Here is a 21,639-nt window from a genome sequence, read left to right as displayed (position 1 = left end):
ATGCCAATGCCCATATCGAAAATTGCGAATTCACATACATGCCTGTCATGCAAAACTGTGTACGGCTTAATTGTTGAAAAATATGTACTGAAATAGATGAAGGTCCACTCCTTTGAAAGAAAAATCGGCTACGAGGAAGATTAGAAGGGGATAAATACTTGGATTTGTCAGCTGTCATGTGTGCTTCATTTTAAACGTTTACCGACCTTCTAGTTTCTGAGTAATTTGTGTCCAAATTGATTCGCTATGGTTACCTACGAATACCATGGACAAAAACGACTGCTCTTATTGTCTCATGATCTAGACAACACCGTGATGGACCCTGGTAAAAAGCTCATTGTAGTTGCCCTCAAACGAAAGGCCACAAGACGTAACTGACTCCAAGATGGACTTCACACGTCTGAACGATTTCAATCTATTTGTGTGCAATCATGCAAATTAAAGTCACTTTAGTGCCTTTGTTTCTTACTTTAATCCTCATTTAACCGCTGTAACTTAACCGACATTATTAATAATGATAGGGTCTCTAGTATCAATAAACGCACATAAAGAAAAACAATAGGCATAAGAGGGAAGAAGGTATCAAATAAGGCTGTGTTTTGTCCCCTATCCTCTTTTGTTTATATATAAATGAATTTTCTAAGATGTCCATGCCAAAACAGACTGAGTGTACACCCATCCTCTTGGATTTTCCTCTCCTTTGGCTCAAAGATAATAATCCTGGTGTCGTCACTGACTTTCATGAAATGTCATGTCACCCATTTATACACAGCAAATTGAAGTTAGCAAGCATCAGAGTGTGGTTAAATAAAAAAAAAAGGTACAGTTATATATTTGCTGTTTAATCTTGTATTTTTACTCTTGTACTTTTCACAGGGAAAAAAAGAGGCAAGGGCAAACAAAATAAATATTGATAGCAACAAAAAACACCTCACTCCCTCCTCACTTTTCCAAAAAGTGAGTACGTGAAACAAATTGTTAATTGTATGTGGCCTTAATCTTTTATATTGAACAAATTGTCAAAATTTACATTTGATTTTTTCATCAACAAATTGGTCATATAAATAGATAAAAGTTGTAGGCCCCCTAATTGTCTTGTAATTTCGTTCTGGTATACCAGAACGTAATTAAAATTTCACGATATTTTTCGAAAAGAATTAATCTGCCAGAAAATGTTTGTACGTACATAAACATTATGTAGCCAGAGGTTTCCAGTGGTATAAACATCTCAACTTTGTTTTGAGAAAATTGATGGATGATGCCCGGGATGATGCTGTGGATCACGAAATGATATTTTGCAAGGCAATCCAAGGCAAGGTAAGTGTACATTAGTACACACGTGTCTCAACTGCACGTTAATTCAACGGAGTGGCGTACGTGCAAATGTCGTGGCAGGTCAAATGTCTATAGTTTTGTATAGCCTTCGAAGGAGATAATAGTGTGTGCAATACTATTTCTAGCAACAATCCGTAGCGGACTAATCAGTGTATAGTAAGCTTCTATACTACATGTTCAATGTAATGACAGGCAAATGTAGTAAATAAATAAATCTACATACAATCACGATTTGCATCAGAACCAGTTTTGCGTGATCAAAGGTTGCGTTAAAAGCTGTTCGTAGTACATGCATTACAATCCGTATACTGCTGCTGCTGCCGCTGTTAACAGGTGGAAGTGTGTGTGATCACAAATTCTGTGTTTTTTAAAAGAAGATTTCCAGGTACGTAGCTTTATTATCCGGGAGCGTAATTTTTTTCTGCAACCATAATTACGGGACGCAATACGATAACACATAGTACATACATGTAAGTATGAGGCTAGATGTAACATGAGTTTATTACCATTATTGTTGCCTCTTACTTATACCGGTACTTTTTTTACAACGGTTTACCTGGGGTTCGAACCCACAATCTATGGATTCATAGTCCAATGCCTACACCACTGTGCTATGAGTCGTTATGTCAGAAAGGTGTTTGTTTATCATACTTATTGATTACGGAAAAAAGTGCATACACATAATAGCCTATAGGCCTACTACTATTAAATTAGTACTAATAAATTCGTAAATCACCCTAACCCTAACCCTTAGCCTACCCTAACTCTAACCCTAAACGCTAACCCTAACCCTAAACCCTAACCCTAACCCTAAACCCTAAACCCTAACCCTAAACCCTATCCCTAACCCTAATGCCTTTCCTATGGGTTATAACATGATTATATCATTTTGCGTCCCGTTTATGGTTGCAGAACAAAATTAAGCATCCGGGGAAGCAATCAAGCCCGCCAAAGATGTCTTTTAGGGTTGGAGGGGTGCCTAGACATTATCTACGGGCTATTAAAAGGGTTGTCACCGGCTGTACAATAATGATCTGATTTCCCCCTTGCCCCGTGGAAAAAAGGGGGCAAGAGACATTTTTGACAGTCAAAAGGGTGAGGGGCAACAGAGGCTTCGGAAGATTTTTTAATAGGGGGGGGGGGGCAAAATTTTGGGCCTGCTCCGAAGCGCGAAACGCTGAAGGGGGTGGGTGCGAGAGGGGGTGTGCCCCTCCCGCGCTTTGCATGGAAGCTTTTGAAATGCATAGGCCTACATTTTACATGAATTCTACCTTACATTTTAAATTATACCTAAAATTATGAATATTACCTTAAAATTATGAATTTTATCCTTAATTATTTGAATTTTACCCTAAAATTATTACCTCGGATTATTGGGAGGGCCCAAGCTAAGGTTAATTGGACCCCATCACCAAAATTATTAAGGGGCCGCCCCCGGCCCCCTGTTCCTGAGCCACTGGGCAAGATATTTCTGGCAAGACAAAATAAAAGGGGGCAAGAGATTTTTTGGCAACATTTATGGGGCACCTTAGACACGAGCCAATCTTTTCTAAACGTGGGTTTTCTTATTTCTATATAGCCTAGATTTGTTGCGCATTCATGAGATGCTAATTTCTATTTTGTTCATTTCTGTTGTGACGAACACGCATCAATTCAATTCTATCCGGGATTCTATCGCACTTCAATGGACATGGTGAATAAAAATGATGGCCATCGAGGTCGCGTCACTGAAGTCATGATAAGATTAAGATTACGTGTTTGCATTGTTCTAAAAAAAAACCCGTTTTTTCTATCTACATGATCTATGGCGCTGTATACTGTATAAAGATAGTAAAATGTAAACCTGTATTTTAGGGACTGTTCACAAACACTTGTTGGGGGGACCTGATGCAAAAGGGACACACCGACATCGCCCGGTTAATAATTACATTATACAACCAGAGACACTGGAATGAATACACGGGATCGATACACGCAAATGTGCTATGCACGATTGATATTCAGACGATAAATCTTTGGATACCGGGGTAGAAAATGCTGAATATCTCCCGTAAATGATTTCGTATAAAGAAACCAGATCTGGTTCCTTGCACTTGAACATATATGTTCAACCAGGGTATTATCGTCGTTAGCTAGCGTCTTGAGAAACTAGCGTGCGTCTTGAGCTGAAAAAGTGACCAAAATTCAGATTTTAAATAGCGCAGCGTAAACCCTCGTGGAGGTAGTCTCGGGCCAGACTGTATGTGGCTATCACGAACATACAGGATCGACGAGTGTCAGACCGACTGACACAAACTGGCTGTGTAGGAGACTATCGTAGAGGCAGTCTAAAAGCAGATGACCATGGCGTATGTATGCTCGCTGACCGTACAGAGGTCAGTCACAGGCTAATGTCATTAGCCTTAGTCGGATGTCCTTCAGCCCATTATGCGTTTAAAAACTATTAAACAGGTCGGATCACAATGGCCATGCGTGGCTGTGGATTCAACCTACCATGGCATTTTCTGCCATGAAGATATCGGGGCGATGACACTGTGAGGGGGGTCCTGAAAGTTAAGTTTATATGCTTTTCCATGGGGTTGACCCATAATTTTCATGTCAAAAAGGGGGGGGGGCTGAAATTTTTGAGGCCTGTAAGGGGGGCGGAAAATTTTCGCGATGAAATTTTTTGCATCAGCCCCCCCCACAAGTGTTTGTGAACGGTTCCTTAGCTAGAAAATCTCGAGCTAGGGCACCTGTTAAATCAAATTCATTTATAAGTATTGGCCCGTACCCTCTCCTCTCTTTTTTATGAGAGTAAATTATTGTTTAATTGGTAGTTGGAAGTGGTTTTCCTTGCTACGTTCTTCTTCCTTTTCCTTGTTAACTGCACTGCATAAATATTGTGAGATGCGTCTTTTAAGACGTTTTTGGGCCACATCCTCATGCAATTCCCCAAGTCATGTCTTGCATATAGACGAATCCAATTTCACGCATTCCTATACCTCAATGGCTGCCAAAGTTGGGTCCCCGTCGGCTCAATCTCACCTAAAATGTGAAATAATGCGGCCTTGGGGGTATTTTAAACTGCATTCTATCACCCGTGTTACACGTAGACAAAAGAATGATGACAGTTTACAACACAAAAGAATCTAACATCGATTTTTAAGCGGTTTTGGTGTTGTGGGACCCAAAGATGGCCGACCAAATCCTGACCATGACTTGGCTCGTTGGATTCGTCTATAGGGACATAAAGTCGTATCGACAGACGAAACATGCACAATTTCTTAATTTAAGGACATAACTAGCTATTATATGGCATGAAAAAGGTATGTAGCTAGACTTCAGTCATGCCTTAATTATAGGTACGGAATAGACATCATGTCCTAAAGACATAAGATTGATGTAATAACTTAATTATTTTAAACTTGTTAAACTAATTCACACAAGTAATAACTTCATTTCATCAAAACATGCAATTTAACCATAGACATAATTTCTACCTACAAGCATCACGTTTTGACTAACCACAAGACTTGTACATGTAGTTAAATTATGTGAATTATGCCAAGACGTTAAATTAAGACATGCACTCATAGAAATGACTTGGACAACTGTTTGGACAACTCAAAAATAGTGTAAAAGTTGCCAAAACAAAATTCATTTTAGTTATCCGAACTTAAAAAATGCTGAAAAAGCTCAAAAAGTTCCGTCAACTAATCAACTTTGTTGGCATTACTTAAAAAGTTGATGTAAGTCGTTGCGTCAACTTTTTAAGTAATGCCAACTTCTGAATTCAAGTTCAGGGAACTTAAACAAGGTTCAAAGAACCAATTAGTTGAGTTATTGTAACTCAACATGTAAGTTGATGTAACTCGTTCATATTAAGTTACTGGTACTTATTGTTTTGAGTTATTCCAATTTGGTACTTTGTTACTTAATTCACGTAATTAGATCATTTTCTGCACAATTAGCAGTATTCAAATATTTATTTTTGTAATCAGTGCAAAATTTTGTATACTATAGCACACCTCTAGAAAATTATGCTAACCTATGCTAGTTTCATTTTCTGAACAACTCAATAAAGTAAGTGCAAATGAGTGCGACCAACATAATGATATCGAGTCAGCGTTACTTATATTGTACGCGTTGGCATTACTCGGAAAGTTGACGCAACGACTTACATCAACTTGCTGAGTAATGCCAACGAACAATTTCTATGAGTGTGTCTATTAAACACATGTCTCCAGACTGGACATAACAAGTTGCGCTGTATACTTTCGGAATTTTACAAAATTGTTCACATCAAACCACAAAATCTACACTTTGTCTTAAAACAAAGAAAATGATAGGAATTGATTTTATATTGTTATAATGCCTAATAATATAAATTAGTACAACTTTACTATTAACACATCATAGTCATTAGTTCTCATATCGGTAGTACCTACTTGTGCCTACAGCCATGCAGAGGAAACAGGTAATTCAGACCATAGATATGAGATAAGAAGTGGAAACCTGTTCAAGGGAAACAGATAATAAGAGCAGAAACAAAGGGAATCCATAGATAATAGGCCAATATGCACAGTATTATCGCATTGTCCTTCGTAAGGGAAAGAGTCTCATTATACTGATCATTTTTTATAAACATCTACCAAAAAGTTAATAACTAAAAATCTAGTATGCATCAAATTTTAAAACTGAAGTAACAAAAGGAAACCCAGTTTTGTTTTGCAAATTTTGATGCCTAATTTGTCTTAATAGCCCAAAATTTGCTGCCATGGTGACCCTTTGAATGAAAAAGATGCCTATTCAAAAGTTGCACTGTGTGTTGCTAGAGTGCCTGGTCGTCACTGATCACCGCGGGTCATCCTTGACCAGTCATGTAAAGAATGTAATGGTACACTGCTGACTTGAGTTGCTTTTTAAAGCAACTTTTCAGAATGCATCTTTTTCATTCAAGGATGCACCTCCGAGGAGTCATCATGGCTACAAATGTTAAGCTATCTATACAGATGAGGTATCAAAATTTTCAGAATTAACCTAGGTTTGATTACAGTTAAGTTAAGGCAAGCAAAGTTTCTGCTCACAAACATTTTCGAGTCACATCCGTACGGTAAAACTCTTCTTCAGTTGTTATCGGGGAAGTTGGTTGACCGGTCACGTGACCCAGGGAGTAGACCCGAATCACGTGACCTGATGAGCGGCCGATAGACGTCTGGCAGATGGTGTCTTCCCGGGTCCTTATTTAGGTCCGCTTCTGTGGTTTGGATGTATATCATTGCCTCCTTCCCCCTCTTTCGAATTCGAACCATCTACTTTCAGAGACAATCAGAGTCTATAATTTTTACATTCTGAGATATGAAGCTTTGTCTTTGTTGGCGAATTTGGGCACCCACAGGGGAGGTGTCCCTTCTGTGTTCAATGAGTCTTGATCGAAGAGAGCGAGCGGTTTCGCCAACATAGTTCGGGCAGTCTGAATACTTGATGCTATAGCATAGGGCCTGCACTTTGGCTCGACATTTGAAAGGGGCGTGAATTCATTTTTGGATACGCCCCTATTATAATTAGGTAATACTCGACTCACACACATTCCCTATATTAATATGTATATACATGTACCACATGTAGTCAATCTGTCTGCTTTATCTGTATTGTGCCGTTCTTAAGCAAATACGGTAGTTAAACACGATTTCATCAAACATTATAACAATAGCTCTTTTACAGTGTGCAATCATCCCGGGCAATAATTGGGCAATAATAGAGGATGTGCGTGAAATTATTAATTGGCTCCATACAAAGGAATTGAACCGGTGTCCTTCACCGTAATCATGGCACAATGCAGTGCATTCAATCAAACGTTGTCGTCAACCTATTTGATCGTATTTGTGCATTTGTTATGTGTGTGAGACGAGCTGTCGCGGTAGATTGCAATAGCTTGTAACCATGCTTTTGTTGAATGAATTGAGTACTCCGCCATATTTACGGTATGTACGTCATAATCTAGGTGATTATTTGCATTGGATGTCTTGAATACGCTGGCGAGGTTGTGTAATAATCGGATTAATGCTATAACAGTAGGTGAATACAAGTTTTGAATATATCGCGTTGCAAAGCCCCATTCAGTGATCCCAGCGAAAGTGAAAAAAAATCAAATTGTTACTTTTATAAAAATTTTAATGAAAAAATTGGCACAAAACCCAAGAAAACGGCAGTATTGACGAAGTTGAAGCCCCATTCAAATGCATGTAGCTAATTTATATATACTGTCAGTAGGCCTATATAAATTACAGATTCACGTAAATGCATTATTTTTGTCTTAAATAGGCCTACACGGCTTAGGGCTGAACCACTAGCAGAAGACACCAAGTTGATGTTTTATGACCTTTGACATTCTTTTTTGTGGCGAGTGACATGGTCAGTTCAATTCACGCCGAGTGTCCTTGACAGGTTTAACTCTGCTTCGGTGGTCATGAAAGAATTCAAAAGATAACCTCTGCCCCAACAATCCCAAGTAATTGTCTGAAACTGCTCTTCGGATATGATGTATCATAAGAACTCAGTCGTCAGATGATGATAGTCATATAATGACCAAAAGATTATTACTGACTATATCATTGAAGACTGAGTTCCGCAGTCTTGTACAAAATCTGAATTTTGATGATTTTTACGATCGTCCGGATGAAAAAAATCACTGAATGGGCCGTTAGTTCCCTCCTCTCCTTACACTGGCAATATGGATCAAAGAAAAATAAAGAAAAAAATAAAGAAAACAAGAAAAAAAGACAAAGAAAAGAAACAATAAAAGAAAAACAAATATGAAAAGTTCGAACAATATTTGGTTTATAAAATTAATGTGACCGTGATGAGGCTCGAACTCACCACCTTCCGATTTAAAGTTCGAAGCGCTAGTGTACCAAATTCTGATGCCTTACCAAGTGAGCTGTGCTCCTGAGATACGAAATAAAAATAAAATAATACACTGTATACCTGCTTGTGTCGGTAATTGATTTGCTCAAATTCCATAATGGTACAGTGCAACCATGGAGGTATATAAATAAATGGAGAATGATCGCCAGAATTCTAATCTCTTAAGTGGAGATTATCCTATTACCTCTATTCAATGAGTCACCAAACTTGAATGACTAGCCACTTCAGCCAAGCTATTGATCTCCACGATGGTTATGAGACTCTACTATGGTTCATTGATCGTCACTCCCAAAATTTCCTCATAGGAATTGACCCTACATTGACCCGTACCGGAAGGCTTGTAAAAGAGACTGTATAATGACGTCAGCTAGTCAATTAGCTGTTCAAAGTCGCCAGTTTTGATAGCTTATAGTTTCAATGTATGATTGTGCGAAAACCCGATGAAATTTGGATATTCTGTTCTCAAGTTATGAAACTGTTTTCAACACTAGTTGTGCCGTAACTTGCCAAATATACTTAGTTTTCATGTTCATATATTAAGCTTTTAAGGGGGTCTGAGGGAGTTCCAATATAGTGCAAATGAAAGCAAAACGTTTTTACCTTCCGATTGTGAAAAATTATGTTGGGCCAATTTGGGCCAATTGAGTTAAGAGCGAGTAAAATTTACCGGAAGTACTTCGTAATTCAGCTAAAATCTTTTCAACATCATTAAACTTCTCATTTTATAATAAATAATTATCAGTATTTAGGCCTAAATGATTATTAATATTAATTATTAGGGGCCATCATTTTCTTTGGAGGGGGGTTCCAAATAGGCCTATACCGGGGGAGGGGGGGTCATAACTTTTGGAAAGAAAAATAGGGGTCATAGCCTAATTTAATTTTTCAAGAATCATGACCAAAATGTAGGGGGCACAATATGACCACAGATATAGGCCTACAGATAGGGTGTTTATTTTATTCAAAAGACTGATTTCAATGCAATTTTTTGGCGAAAATGACATTTTGATATTAAATTTTCTGAAACATGAGCACTTTCCAATAAACATTATAAGTAACTGCATTTAGCACCCCCATTTAAAGAAATGACCAGTGAAACAGACTTAACAATGTAATCAGCTTAGCATAATCAATATCCCCTGAAATTGCCTATTCAACAATAATTGGTCATAACCAACGTAGTACAAAAGATGCTTGGCTAGATCATTCTCCATTTATTTATATACCTCCATGGTGCAACAGAGCAAAAATGCCCAAAATTTAAAAGCTATATAATTTATGACCACTATACACTACACATAAAAATACTAATACAAGGGAATTTCAACGTAAGAATCCAAACAATTAAGTACCAACATGCACAGCTTTGTCCTTACATCACATTTGGGTTTTTAACAAAATGTTATCAAACCTCTACTGTGATTGGCAGCTGCACAAGGCATCTCTTTGATAGCTGATCATGGCCATCCATTCAGCAAGTGGCTACTAACTGACCTTGACAGGCTTGAATGAGCACTGTCATCTGCTACAAAACCATCACGCTCTAGGACCACACCACTCTTCGCCATACATACATTCTCCCAGCCACATTTCCCTAACATAATATGAAATTTAAAAAAATAAATGAAATTTATTTTGTCAGAGGCGCCGGCGGGGTTCGAACCCACGCTGCGCTATAATGTACCCCTATACGATATTGACATAACACCAGCGCCTTAGACCGCTCGGCTATCAGGCTTGATGGTGTCATGATGAAAATTTAAAAATATAATCGCAACTTCATTACTTCAACATACCAAGTGACAAGCAAAGACAGAAAACGTACCATATTTTGGAATTTTATTTGTTTAAAAACATTAATGTGTATTAATAGCGCTCAATTGTTGATAACTACGTGTTATAAATGAGGCTATACACGCACAATAGTCGGGACAATAGTATCGATTTTGATTCACACGTGCGCTACGAACTCGCCGTATACTAAAAGCATAGATTATCAATGTGGCGTGGCGTGGCGTGGCCTACCATTTTTCTTGTAGCTTCTTTTATACACGTCGATGTTTTCATCAATTATACAATTAACCCACATTAGACCCATAATTTTATTTCAGGAAATAAAAGATTAGATTACCATAAAAACGAAACAGTAATCATTTGTTGGGTCTAATGTCATTTATACATGGAATTTTCAACGTTTTTTCTATCGCCATTCTCGCTCAATTAGAAAAATATTTTGGCGTATATAAAATTGAAATAAAATTCTCTGCCTCTTAAACGACATCAAATGTGCCACAATTGGGTATCACGAATCGTTATATATGATGTACAGTTAATATTCATATTTTCTTTTATACAGAGGATGCTTCAGTTTTGACAGGAAAAATATTTTCTTGAAAACCCTCTCACTCGGTTATTTTAAAAAGGTAACCACGCTTCCCTAGAATATGCAATAAATTAGCATTAAAATTTTTCTTATTCTAACAGCAAGCGTTTCTAGAATGCATTATGGCGAAATGTGGTGTACTCTAGGACCTGGTCACTCCATAATGCTACAGCTACAGGGAGCACAGTACTTTGACAATGGAGTGAAAGACTATTATTATTGATTAGGCGCAGATTTTAAAAGTACAGCTCCTATGCGTGTATAGCAAAAAATTGGAATAGAATGTTTGGAATCATGTAACTAAAGTACTAAATGCATTCTGCAAAATGCGCTCTGACCAATTTATAAAGCATTTCATTAGCTTTAATTTGACATATTGTTTGACATATTTGGAATTATGGTAAATCATTAAATAAAATATTTATTAATTAATCAATTATGTCAATTAATTAAAAATTTAATGCAAATATGCATATTTTCTCTGACAGAATTGTAGGATTTGACAAGAGCCATCTTTCTTGTAAGTTTGATTCTTATAACATACCGGTATCGTATTTGTCCCGTTATAGTTGCAGAAAAAAATACGCGTGCAGGACACACGTACGCACACACCCCCACACACACACCCAGAGGATCGTACCGTTTTACAATCGTATAACATTCATTGGCGCTAGTAGTAGTAAATTTCAATTTTCTTTGCTTTACCTCACTTGTTCTGCTCAAAATTTAAAAAAAGGGGACATATCTAGCTGACAGTAAAAGCTTACATTTTATGGAAAATATGTTTAACTATTTGCTTAAGGGGGTACTACACCCCTGGCCAATTTTGTGCCTATTTTTGCATTTTTCTCAAAAATTATAGCTCATTGGTGACAAGTAAGATATGTATATTATAGGGCAAGGACTACACCTACTGTACTGAAAATTAAGCAAGTCAAAGCAAGTAGTTATTGATTTATTGATCAAATATTGGTTTTACCTCATTTTTGACTGTAACTCCACAACTGTTGTCTGTGCTGAAATAAAATTTCCATTGCAGTAGTTGTAGTCCTTGCCCCTATAATATACATATCTTACTTGTCCCCAATGCGCTATAATTTTTGAGAAAATGCAAAATAGGCACAAAATTGGCCAGGGTGTAGTACCCCTTAAACAGCACAAAACAGATAAAGCAGACAAATTTACTATACATAGGCCTATACATGTATGGTATCATGCCAGGGACTGTTTAAGAATATAACATTAGATTTATGATATTTACTTCGAGGACTGTTATTTATCAAAATGTGAAAAATATCAAATTTTAATAATTTGTCATAAAATTTGTATTATATCGTGAATTTCAAACAATGAAATTTATTTGATATCAGAAAGACATTCTTCGTATTCAGAATGCAATTCGATATGTCTGATGTGCTCTCATGTCCCACACAAAATACTATCGAAACGCTCAAAACGCTCATTCCAGATCCCTTAATTTGGTTAATTTTCTTTTCTTGTTTTCTTTCTTTATTTTTCTTTGATTTATATTGCCAGGGTAAGGAGAGGGAACTAAAGGCCCATTCAGTGATTTTTTGATTTTTTTTCATCCCGACGATCGTAAAAATCATCAAAATTCAGATTTTGGATACTAGATTGCGGAACTCAGTCTTCAATGATAGTCAGTAATTTTTATATTTTGGACATTATTATGACTATCATTTGAGGACTGAGTTCTTATGATCCGAGGAGCAGTTTCAGACAATTGCTTAGGATTATTGGGGCAGAGGTTATCTTTTGAATTCTTTCATGACCACTGAAGCATAGTCAAACCTGTCAAGGACACTCGGCGTGAATTGAAAGACCATGTCACTCGCCACAAAAGAATGTCAAAGGTCATAAAACACCACTTTTGTGTCTTCTGCTATCTAAAGGCATATGGCTGATTTTGTACCTTTCGTCATTGTCATAGATGTGCTAACATAGCTTGCTAGTGCAGTGGTTCAGCCGAAAACCGTGTATCTAAGAAAAAAAATAATGCATTTACGTGAGTCTGTAATTTATATACCGGTACTGACAGTATATAAATTAGCTACATGTATTTGAATGGGGCTTCAACTTCGTCAATACTGTCGTTTTCCTGTTTTGATTTTTTGCCATTTGTTCATAATCAAAAAAATTTATAAACGTAACAATTTGATTTTTTTTTTCACTTTCGCTGGGATCACTGAATGGGACTTTATAGCGCGGATTATTCAAAACTTGTTTTTACCTACTGCTATATAGTATTAATCCGATTATTACATAACTTTGCCAGCGTATTCAAGACATAGGTTATGTAGGGATAAACTGTACATGGGTATAGAAGCCCTGCATGCTTTTATCGATTGGCTCCAAACAAAGGATTTGAACCGGTGTCCTTCACCGTAATCACGGCGCAGTAGCCTACAGTCCATTCAATCAAATGTTGTCAGTGTGCGAGACGAACGATGTATAAATCTGGAGGTCACATCATCACTTATCATGCTTATTGTAAAAAGTTTGTTCAATGCATATACTCTGTGTATTGTGCCCGGGTATTGTCAATACAGTCAAGCAAACAGGTATTATATTTTGAAAAGTCCGCTATAGTATATTCACAGGGGTGTCTTGAATGGCCAATCATATGGGACATAATCAAATTGCAGTGACTGCTGCCTTTGTTACCACATGTCAGTCATCTTGTGATTATTGGACCATGTAAACCTGCAAAAAACGAGCCAAAGTGCAGGCCCTATGATCGCACCTGAGCAATCAAACATGGGTTTCTTTTTGCTAGAAAAGAAAAAGAGAGAAGCGGACCCTTTCCGATTGGCATGCGTCCACTCTGCTATATCTCTGCTATACACTATACAGTAAAAATATATGCATTATTCAATTCATAAATTTGTAAGCCCATGTTATAAACCGCATGTTTCTTTCTTTTTTTCAGAATCACAGCCATTACTATGACTTTCGATGACGACGCGCCGGTGGGTGACCCCAAACGTGGAGCAATAATCTTCAAAGAACATTGTGCCTTTTGTCACAGCTTAGAGGAGAAAGGGGGACACAAAAGAGGTCCAAATCTATGGGGATTATGGGGTAGACAAGCTGGATCAGCACCAGGATTCAAATATGTACAATCTGATGAAAAGAAAGGTAGGTGACTAGGTTCACTGTCACACCCGTGGGGGGGAATTGGTCCTTGAAATACATTTTTACATAATTATCAATACTACAGGGTGTCCCATAAAAAAATTACCGAGTGAATAAAATTGAACGTAAGTCGAGTAACAGACATGAGAATCAAAACATTTAAAATGTATCGTATAGCCTATTTTTTTGTGCATCACATACGAATTTTATTTGATTCAGTTGACTGGTTGCGAAGAAATGAACGATTACATAATGCGTGAATCAATGCAGTTCATTCCAGGTTTGATCAACAGGCGCCTTTTTCATAAATTTACTTGCTCACCGCTTCCTAAAGTTTGTGTATCGCATTAAAATTAGTCCACATTATATATATTTTATAATCCAACGGTGTCATGTCATTCATGCTTTCACTGAAGATAACAGTTTGTCCGAGAAAACGTTGGTTTCTGCAATTGGAAGCTTTCCAACTGTCATTCTTTATGTTGTGCAAATATGTTATATTTTAACTTGCCAATAAACATTTGAGCCAAGAATGACAATGAACAAGTGCTTACAGCTTTACGTGTGATTTTGGAATGCAACATGAATGTTGCATGATTAACTCGTGCAATTCTTTTGACAGCAAAAACATTAATGTGTGTGAGAAATTTTTAAAGCCAGCTGGACTTCTTTATGCAATAATTCTTTATGTAACATTTATAATCAACTTTAAAGAAAAAATATATTTACAAGTACATGTACCGGTATAGAGCATCATCTTACATGCAAGCTTTCATTTTCAATATCATGCAGGTTTTTAAATTTGAACAAAACATAATTAAATGTTTTGCAAGGAACATATTGTTTAAAAAGAAGGATTTCACAGAACAATATGAAGCCCATTGACAGTTAACCACTAGTGCGCATTGTGTTGAATGCCCTTTCTTCGCGATCAGTCAACATTCCAGTCAAATTAGCGTATAAGATGCAGAATAAGATGGGCTATACGCTGATGTTTAGATTTTTGGATTCTGATGTCTTTTTCTCGACTTACGTGTAAATTCATTCGCCCGGTATTTTTTTCTGGGACACCCTGTATAAAAGAAAAGGTATAGCCCACTACTCACCTGCCCCGCTACTCACAAAATTCTGACTAACAGGTCTTCTGAGGTATCATATCTGTTTTGTATATTGTTTAACATGAAATATCCCGTAAATCTGCTGCGAGGTTTTAATTATTTGCTGTGAGATTTGAAGACTAATAAAATCAATTAATAAATGTATTGTGGGATCGACAGGTAATGTGGTGCCAGATTAGGGCCATCAAAGTGCCATCTGAGAGTGGAGTGCACATTTCACCCTCCCCTCCCCAAGTCCCAGCTTTAGCCTCGTTGGCGAATAGATTAAACATTTTACGTGGAACTTTCTTGAAGACGTTGTAATCTCTTCAGATCACAAGATAAAGGTATTATTCGTTTTTAAAGTGAATTAAATTCAAGAATGGTATGGTATTTTCTGCATGTGTTATAATTTACTTGCATGCAGAGAAATAACAGAAAGCGCAACTGATATAAACAAATACTGCATCATCTACACACCGCTTGTGTCATGCATGTTTAATAGGCAAGCATAATTGTCAGTAATTATATCTTGTTAATATGTAAATTATATCATGTTCTTATTATTTATGCAGGTGTTTGGGGAGATAAAACTCTATGGCAATTCTTCACAGGACCACATATACCTGGAACTAAGATGGTATTCAAAGACCTGAAAGAAGACAAGCAAGAAAGGGCTGATCTACTGACTTATCTCAAAGAAAATACTGGAAGCAAGAAAGAGTAAACATTAAATTTATCAAGGCATGATCTACGGGAGTTTATTCAGAAACCAACCTCTCTCGGAGGCTGAATGTTTTAATTTTTCCCAACATCTGTTAATAATTTTATACGCCCAGCCCCAGTGTTTGAAATAGAGGCCTTGCATGTGACGTATCATCCCGTAAATATGGCGGACTACTCAAATGCATTCAACAAAAGTATGATTGCAATCTACCGTGACAGTTCGTCTCACACACATAACCCTGCACTACGATCAAATAGGTTGATGACAACATTTGATTGAATGGACTGCACTCGGCCATAACTACGGTGAAGGACACCGGTTCAAATCCTTTGTTTGGAGCCAATCGATAAAATGATGCAGGGCCTCTATAAGCAGACATGTTAAAGGGCCACTTTGGCCCGTAGACATGGTAGGTCTACAAATCTACGAAGCCTCATCAATTTGTAGGGGTCCGAATATAAGGAGCATTTTGTGATCCTAGCATCCTCTCTTCATGACATTTTTTAGTAGATATCCACGAAAAAAGCTTATTCTCAAAATTTCAGTTGATTCTGATTTTGCGTTTGCGAGTTCAGCATGATTATGTGTGTTACACTGCTCCATAGACAATGTGTTGAAATTTCGTTCTGGTGTTCCAGAACGTAATTAATCTGCAAGAACGAATTAATCTGCAAGAAATTTTTTGTACATAAACATTATGTAGCTAGAGGTTTCCAATGGTATAAAAATCTCAACTTTTATTGAGAAAAATGCGGGATGATGCTATGGATTACACTTTTTGACTGTACTCTTTTGACGTCAGACTCAGAAATCGATAAAATATGGCATCACCGTATAATAAGGGCGGTAGGATATTCATGAGCATCTGATCCGAGTGGCGAGGGCCAGTCTTATTTCCAAAACTGTCCATGCCCCAGCGATGCTCGGCACTCATCCCCTGATATGATCCTTTAAACGCAGGCCCAAGGATTTAAAACAATGGAATTACCCATGCCATTCTTGATTCTTAATTAAAGCATCTAGCACTCTAGCAAACTTTACTACCACGTTTCCAGCTTTGTGGTGAACTGTTTAGATCATGTCAACATTGTTAAGGCTGTAACAATTTCCATCCGTGTAAATATGAAATTATATTTTGGAATAGATGGTTTATAACAAGAAAGTTAAAATCATTATTCATTAATCAAGTTTTAAATGTTTTAAATCTATAAAATGTATTCTTTCATTAAATTGTCTTGCTTTTTTTTGTCATATAATACAATTATGAAGAAAATAAATTATGTACTGATATACATACAAAAATATAAAACTCCTTGGTGTTTGTTTAATTTAATGGCAATTGGTAAACGACCAAATTTTCTAATGAATGATAGGTTTGATACAAAAAGAAAAACACATGTACAAGCCAAAAAAATTCACTCTTGTATGCGGAAATCGTCATCCCCACTACTAGCTCATAATGCTTATGCTTGTGAAGAAACACGCCCATCATCACTTGTTCATATCCCCTGTACACTCAATCAATCCCAATCCCAACCGGTCACATCTGAAAACAAAACATTACTCCCATCCATCTTTTAAACAAATGCACAGTCATTGGTGAAGAAATTTGAGGAAGCGGAGATAATATTTGATCAACAAGAGGTGGACATTGGTGTTGTATCTGAATCGTGGTTTTCTCCGAACATTCCTGATGAACAGCTGAGCACAAGTGGTTACAATTTGTTCTCACAATGCCGGAACAGAAGACGTGGCGGCGGAGTTGCTATCTACGTGAGAAATGAGTTACCTGTCAAAGAGATTGATGTTCCTGTTCCTAATGAACTTGAATGCCTCTGGGTCAACATTCGCCCTAATAGACTGCTCCGTGGAATTTCTTCTTTAGCAATTTGCGCGGTTTATATTGTAACCGACTCCCCCTATCAGGATTTACTTAAGATGCATTTGTTAAAGACTGTTGACTATTTAAGAACAAAGTATCCTGATATTGGTATAGTTATCTTAGTAAAGGTGACTTTAACAGAATGAACATACAGCAAATTGTTAATGGCAATGACTTATCAGCTTACTGACTTTCCAACTAGTGGGGATGCAACCCTTGACCTTTTACCTACAACCCACATGCTCAAGACTCACTACAAAAAACCCTGTTCCTTTGTCACCAATTGGTAAGAGTGACCATCTGTGTATCCTGTGGAAGCCAAGTGTTCACAACAGGTTGAAACACAAAAAGCTGCGGGGCCCGATCAAATTCCTCCTCGGTTAGTAAAAGAGTTTGTATATGAACTGAGTGTGCCCCTGACTGATATATTAAATAGTTCTTACTCAGAAGGTTAAGTTCCAAAACAATGGAAACAAGCAATAGTTGTGCCTATTCCTAAGCAACTACCCACCCCACCCCCCCCCACTATTGAAAAACTGAGACCAGTGTCACTCACCTCTGTTTTTGCTAAAGTTGCCGAAGGTTTTGTTGCGGGGTGGGTCCTCGATGATATTCAGCATAAAATTGACGAGCGCCAATTTGGCAATGTTAAAGGTGTTTCAACCTCCCATTACCTTGTTAGCCTTCTTCACCATCTGCATCAAGGCGCAGAAGGAAGTCACAATGTTGGAACGGTGGTCCTAACGGATTTTTCCAAAGCGTTTGACTTGGTCGACCATACCATCCTTGTTGATAAAATAATCCGCTTGGTAGTCGGTGGGTCCATCGTTCCATGGATTTGTGATTTCCTTCATGATGGGCAGCAATGTGTTCGCTTTAATGACACTCTTTCAGACTGTTCCACTTCATGGGGGAGTACCTCAGGGCACGAAACTCGGTCCCATTGGTTTTCAGATTCTCATAAACGATGCTGCTCACAATTCCACTTCTAGTTGTTGGAAATAGGTGGATGATCTGACATTGCAACCCTCCAGCTTTTTACAATCTTTTTGGAAGGAGATTGAAATGTGGATAAATGTAAAAATACACAGTCGTAGTCATATACAAATAATTATGGTAATGTTGGGACTAGAAAGGAAGGTATATGATTCGATTAATTATATTTATTCAGAAATATATTTTCTAATGAAGAACCATTATATTGGAGGTTTCAAAGAAGAAAAAAGTATAGTTTGCACATTATATAGGGTCTCCTAAATACTTTTTAAAATAAATAGAAAAGTATTTGAAATGCAAAATCTGGAGGTCAACTCCCCCAAGTTCTGTATATTTGCTGCTGTATACCGTTGAATCAGTACTGACCTATGGATGTTAAGCATGGATCATATGTAAAGACCTTGATAGAGAAAGACCTGGTAGACCTCCTCCCCCATCTAACATATGTCGTACGTGTAGTATTGAAACAAGAAACTGGACTGGATGTTATGGATTTGGGAATGGCCATGTAGGACAGAAAGATATGCATGGTCTGTGGCGTGCTATATGTTGTTCGAGGACACCTCTCATCTTAACCAAGCCCAGTAAGCCCAGACGACTCTAATATTCCAATGTCAACTTGTCCAGCGAAGTCCATTGTAGACTTAAAGACAAAACATATATCCTTTAAACAAAAGTCCTTGTATATACATGTACAGGTGACTCTCTCCAGAACGGTATGCACCTCTTCTTCTATTGGGAACAGTTTCTGTGGGCTATTTCAATTTATTGACAGACGCGTTGTATCATAAACTAGACTTCAGCACGTCGAAGGAAGATCCAATATAAAATTCCGTTTTGGGGAAGATGCGCACTTTAAGCGTAATCCTAAATCTCATTCAGTGGCCGAATTAGTGGCACCTCGGCTACTTTAACTTGGTTTCAAGTACTATTTTGTATAATGACAGCAGTCCAGAGCGCGTAGCTTAAAGTTTCACATGTCACAGCACAACACTTGGTACGACTCTCCCAAGATTGTTGTTTTTCTCAAACTTATATAGTCAATTCCAAACGGGATTTTTCACTCATGTATCTTTAAGGGCTGGGGTATGAACGTTTGGACGGTATTTATTGTGGGGCATTAGAGCACATCAGACATATCGAATTGCATTCTGAATACGAAGAATGTCCTTCTGATATCAAATAATTTAGATTTTTGAAATTCGCAATGTAATACACATTTTATGGCAAATGATTAAAATTGATATTTTTGTTAAAACAGTACTCGAAGTAAACTTTATAAATCTGATGATTTATACTTAAAGTGTATGTAGGTGGGATGAAAAGCCGACGATCAATTGAAAATTTTGACCTTTCGTATTGAAGATATGTTTTTCCCAAAACACCAAAAAAAAAAAGTTTTTTGGGGGGAAAATCCATATCTTCAATATGAAAGGTCAACATTTTCAATTGATCGTCGGCTTTCCTCCCAGCTACATACACTTTAAGAATATATCATTAGATTTATAAAATTTACTTCGAGGACTGTTATATCAAACATGTGAAAAATATAAAATTTTAATAATTTGTCATAAAATCTGTATTATATCGTGAATTTCAAAAAATGAAAATTATTTGATATCAGAAAGACATGCTTCGTATTCAGAATGCAATTGATATGTCTGATGTGCTCTCATGTCCCATAAAAAATACTGTCAAAACGCTCATTCCAGATCCCTTAATTAGAACATTATAATCTTGATGAAGAGAGTTAAACGGGTACTCAAAACATAAGTTCATTCGGTTGATGGATTGGTGACTGATACTTGTTATTGGGCATGTTGGGCAGAGATCGTCGGACCGTGACTGGAGTCGCGTATCTGGCTCTAAATCTAACATATCAAGAAGTTGTCCCGGGACGTTGTTATGTGTCCTTGTTTAAGTCACCAGCAAACACAGAACGTTTTATACAGAAAACGTGTAAATGTTAAGTTATATAAAGGGTATGAAACGTTCTAATTACATTCAGGAAACCTAGTGCAAAACATTCTAACATAATGTTATTCAGATTTGACAAAACATTTTCCAAAAAGGTTTACCAAAAACTATAATTTTGCTATGATATTTTGACAACATTTTTAAAAAGTTGTTGCAGTGTTTTTTAATTTTCAAACGTTTTAAAAAATGTTTTCACTTATTTTTTTCTTCTTCAATTTCACTGTATATGCCTATCTACCATGTTACATCCTGATAGTGTCGCTTTAAATTGAACTGTTGAAGTACATGAACTTTAAACTATGACTCAGGCTCAGACATGTATCGTGCGCATGATTCGTATCATAATTAATTTCATATACGCAATAGTCGTGATCATATAGGAATCGTCAATCAAGTGCCATGGAGACATCAATAATTACATTGTCATGATATATATTACTATAACCGAGCGATTTTGAACATTTTAATTCAAACAAGGTAAGTGTCTATTCAGAGAAGATAAGAATATTCGCATCATCTCTGGTTTAGTATATTAGTTTACACAACGGTAGTTCTATACAGCAATGCTTTATCAAAGGGAAAATGGGTAAGATTTGGCGAAATGATCGAGAACAAATAGCCTACGTACGAGGGTGGGTCAGTATGTAATAAGAGTTGACCTTTTACCCCATATATTGAATATTTGGATGGAATTTCTTTTTGATCACATAAAGACTGTATACCTTTGTCTTTCAAACCATTATGTGTAAATGATACCGTATACTTGATTACGTAATAGCATTGGCAAATCACGCAAAAAGGCGGACCTTTAAATTACAGCAAAGGCACGTGTTTAAAATATCCGAAAACAGCAAAAATGTATTATTATTATTATTATTAGTAGTAGTAGTAGTAGTAGTAGTAGTATTAGTAGTAGTAGTAGTAGTAGTAGTAGTAGTAGTAGTAGTAGTAGTAGTAGTAGTAGTAGTAGTAGTAGTAGTAGTAGTAGTAGTAGTAGTAGTAGTAGTACTAGTACTAGTACTAGTAGTAGTAGTAGTAGTAGTAGTAGTAGTAGTAGTAGTAGTAGTAGTAGTAGTAGTAGTAGTAGTAGTAGTAGTAGTAGTAGTAGTAGTAGTAGTAGTATCGTTATTATTATTGTTATGTTCTTGTTATTGCAGCTACTTTCTAGAACTGACGC

At 37.0% G+C, this 21,639-nt stretch overlaps 1 protein-coding gene across 1 annotated transcript; it reads left to right on the top strand.

Moving 5' to 3' along the window:
• Positions 1-1,416: 1,416 nt before the first annotated feature.
• On the top strand, positions 1,417-16,884 carry LOC140150734 (cytochrome c, somatic-like). The gene is made up of 3 exons (XM_072172834.1): positions 1,417-1,720; positions 13,578-13,786; positions 15,456-16,884. Exons 2-3 carry the CDS (start codon positions 13,594-13,596, stop codon positions 15,605-15,607), a joined length of 345 nt encoding a protein of 114 aa, XP_072028935.1. The 5' UTR covers positions 1,417-1,720; positions 13,578-13,593; the 3' UTR covers positions 15,608-16,884.
• Positions 16,885-21,639: the final 4,755 nt, after the last annotated feature.

Source organism: Amphiura filiformis, chromosome 4 (assembly GCF_039555335.1).
Source record: "Amphiura filiformis chromosome 4, Afil_fr2py, whole genome shotgun sequence".
Lineage (NCBI taxonomy): Eukaryota > Metazoa > Echinodermata > Ophiuroidea > Amphilepidida > Amphiuridae > Amphiura > Amphiura filiformis.
This window is presented reverse-complemented; position numbering and strand designations above follow the sequence as displayed.

Coding starts and splice junctions, on each gene's coding strand:
- LOC140150734 (XM_072172834.1), top strand. CDS start 13,594: ATGACTTTCGATGACGACGCGCCGGTGGGTGACCCCAAACGTGGAGCA. Junction 13,787..15,455: donor ACAATCTGATGAAAAGAAAG/GTAGGTGACTAG, acceptor TTATTTATGCAG/GTGTTTGGGGAGATAAAACT.